The 2,500-nt window shown below is 38.5% G+C and overlaps 1 protein-coding gene across 2 annotated transcripts in view; it reads left to right on the top strand.

The window, feature by feature from the left end:
- LOC124386592 (cytosolic carboxypeptidase 4) overlaps positions 1–2,500 on the top strand; it is a 75,619-nt gene that overhangs the window by 33,850 nt on the left and 39,269 nt on the right. For both annotated transcript variants that reach the window (XM_046850531.1, XM_046850532.1), the window contains exon 12: positions 1,609–1,982. In XM_046850531.1, the coding sequence (XP_046706487.1) occupies positions 1,609–1,982 (374 nt within the window). The remainder of the gene's footprint in view (positions 1–1,608; positions 1,983–2,500) is intronic.

Below are 2,500 nucleotides of genomic sequence, written 5' to 3'. Positions count from 1 at the left end.
AATGATGATTATGATGATAATGATTATGGTGATGAGGATGATGATAATGATGATGATGGTGGTGGTGATGATTATGATGATAGTAGTGGTGCTGGTGATGATGATGGTAGTAATGATGATGTTAATGATGGTGGTGATGATAATGATTATGATGATGAAGATGGTGGTGGTGATGATAAAGGTAGTGATGATAATGATGATGATGATGGTGGTGATGATCATGATTATGATGATAGTGGTGATGGTGGTGGTGATGATGATGATGATGATGGTAGTGAATGGTGTTGATGATCATGATTATGATGATAGTGGTGATGATGGTGGTGGTGGTGATGACGATTTTGATGATGATAATGATGATGATGATGGCAGTGATGATGATGATAATGATGGTGGTGATGATCATGATGATAGTGGTGGTGCTGGTGGTGATGATGGTGGTGGTGATAATGATGATTATGATGATAATGATGATGTTGATGATGATGATGGTGGTGATGTGGATAATTATGATGATGATAATGATGATGGTGGTGATGATCATTATTATGACGATAGTGGAGGTGCTGGTGGTGATAATGGTAGTAATGATGATGTTAATGATGGTGGTGATGATCATGATTATGATGATAGTGGTGGTGCTGGTGGTGGTGATGGTGGTGGTGATAATGATGATTATGATGATAATGATGATGTTAATGATGGTGGTGATGATGATGATGGTAGTGATGATGATGATGATGATGATGATGATGGTGGTGATGATTATGATTATGACGATAGTGGAGGTGCTGGTGGTGATGATGGTGGTGGTGATGACGGTGATGATGATAATGATGATGGTGGTGATGATCATGATTATGATGATGGTGGTGGTGATAATGATGATTATGATGATAATGATGATGTTGATGATGATGATGGTGGTGATGATGATAATGATGATGTTGATGATGATGGTGGTGATGATGATGATGGTAGTGATGATGATGATGATGATGATGGTGGTGATGATCATGATTATGACGATAGTGGAGGTGCTGGTGGTGATGATGGTGGTGATGACGATGATGGTGATGATGAGCTTCTTATGTTTTCAAAACTTGATCAATTAGATTGAAAATGTTATTCTCTCTTTATAATGTATTTACTTTTATTTCAATAAAAACACACATTGTTTTGCATCATTTACGATTCAGAAAAAAGTTAATCTTTTTTCTACATAAACAATTAAAAACTTGATTTCCCTCAAGAATATTGTGTTAACGCCAGTATCATAAATTGATTGGAATGAGGAGCAGAGTGTATCATTAATATCTACACTTCTTTATCTCCTCGTCCTGCAGTACCTTCATCAGCCGTCACTGTCACATCCTCGTGCTCAGACTGCAGCTTGCTGAAAGCTTTTAAACAGAACTGGGAAAATTAGACGTCATCTAGGAGGTTTATTTTGGTTGATGCTTATTTAAGTTGATTTAGGGTCATTTTTTTTTTCTTTATATTTATTTTCACTTTTAAGAAAGTCAGTATCCTTAATGTGCATTTACTAAGAAAAAAGAAAAAAGTCTCAGCTCCGCCTCTGTAATCTTTAAACCACTTGTCTTCCAGGATCAGGACCCTGAGCAAGATGTAAACTCAGATAACAACATCAAAGTCCAGGACAATAAAAACCCTGAAACATTCTTGTCTCCATCTTTACCTGGAGAGAAGCAGGAAAAGGCGGAGCTAAAAGGCCAAGATTTCCATCATCACTTTCTAAACTGCTCTGGAAATCAACAGGAAGCTCGTAACACCATGTTGGACAGGCTTTTGGAGAAATACGGTGTCTCGGTTCCTCATCATGATCCTCGGCTTTACAGCTGTGCAGCCGCTCGAACAAAATCCATTGCTGCGTTCTCAATTCTGGCTTTTCCTGATTTCTGGGGTCACCTTCCTCCATCCGAGCCTGAGCCCATGGCTAACAGGAAACCTCACATCCAGAGGTAAGAAGACAAGCTTTCTGATTGGTCAGAAGGTGTTGATTAATTCTCTAGATCAGACTGTAGTGCAGGTTTATATGAATGCGCTCGTTATCGTTAATACGACATCGTTCCCATAGTAATGGTTTATTCACATGGAGGTGTACAGCGGATTCTCCTCTGAAATTAAACAGATGTGTTTGTGTTACATTTAAGTAAGGAGTCTCCAGTGTCAGCTCTCTGTAACAGGAATTGGTATAGATTAGCTCCGCCCACTTTACATAACCAATGTTCATTGGTTTATTACCCGAATCCTGCGATTAGTTTCTCTGTAATATTTCTCTGATTACTGCAGGCCTCTTGGTGAAAAAAAAGAAGTTTCGTACTTTTTTTTCTTTCTAGAACAGCTTTAAATTTCTTCTCTCTCATGTGCGAAGCCCAGATTGGAGCAAAGTGACATTTATTTCAGTCATTTCACACATTATTGTGTTCGCTCCAGGCCGAGATAAAACTCTGTGTGCTATTAGTGTCATTTTATTCCC

Source organism: Silurus meridionalis, chromosome 5, assembly GCF_014805685.1.
Source record: "Silurus meridionalis isolate SWU-2019-XX chromosome 5, ASM1480568v1, whole genome shotgun sequence".
Classification (NCBI taxonomy): Eukaryota; Metazoa; Chordata; class Actinopteri; order Siluriformes; family Siluridae; genus Silurus; species Silurus meridionalis.
Note: the sequence above shows the minus strand (reverse complement) of the source record. Positions and strands in the feature narration are given on the sequence as shown.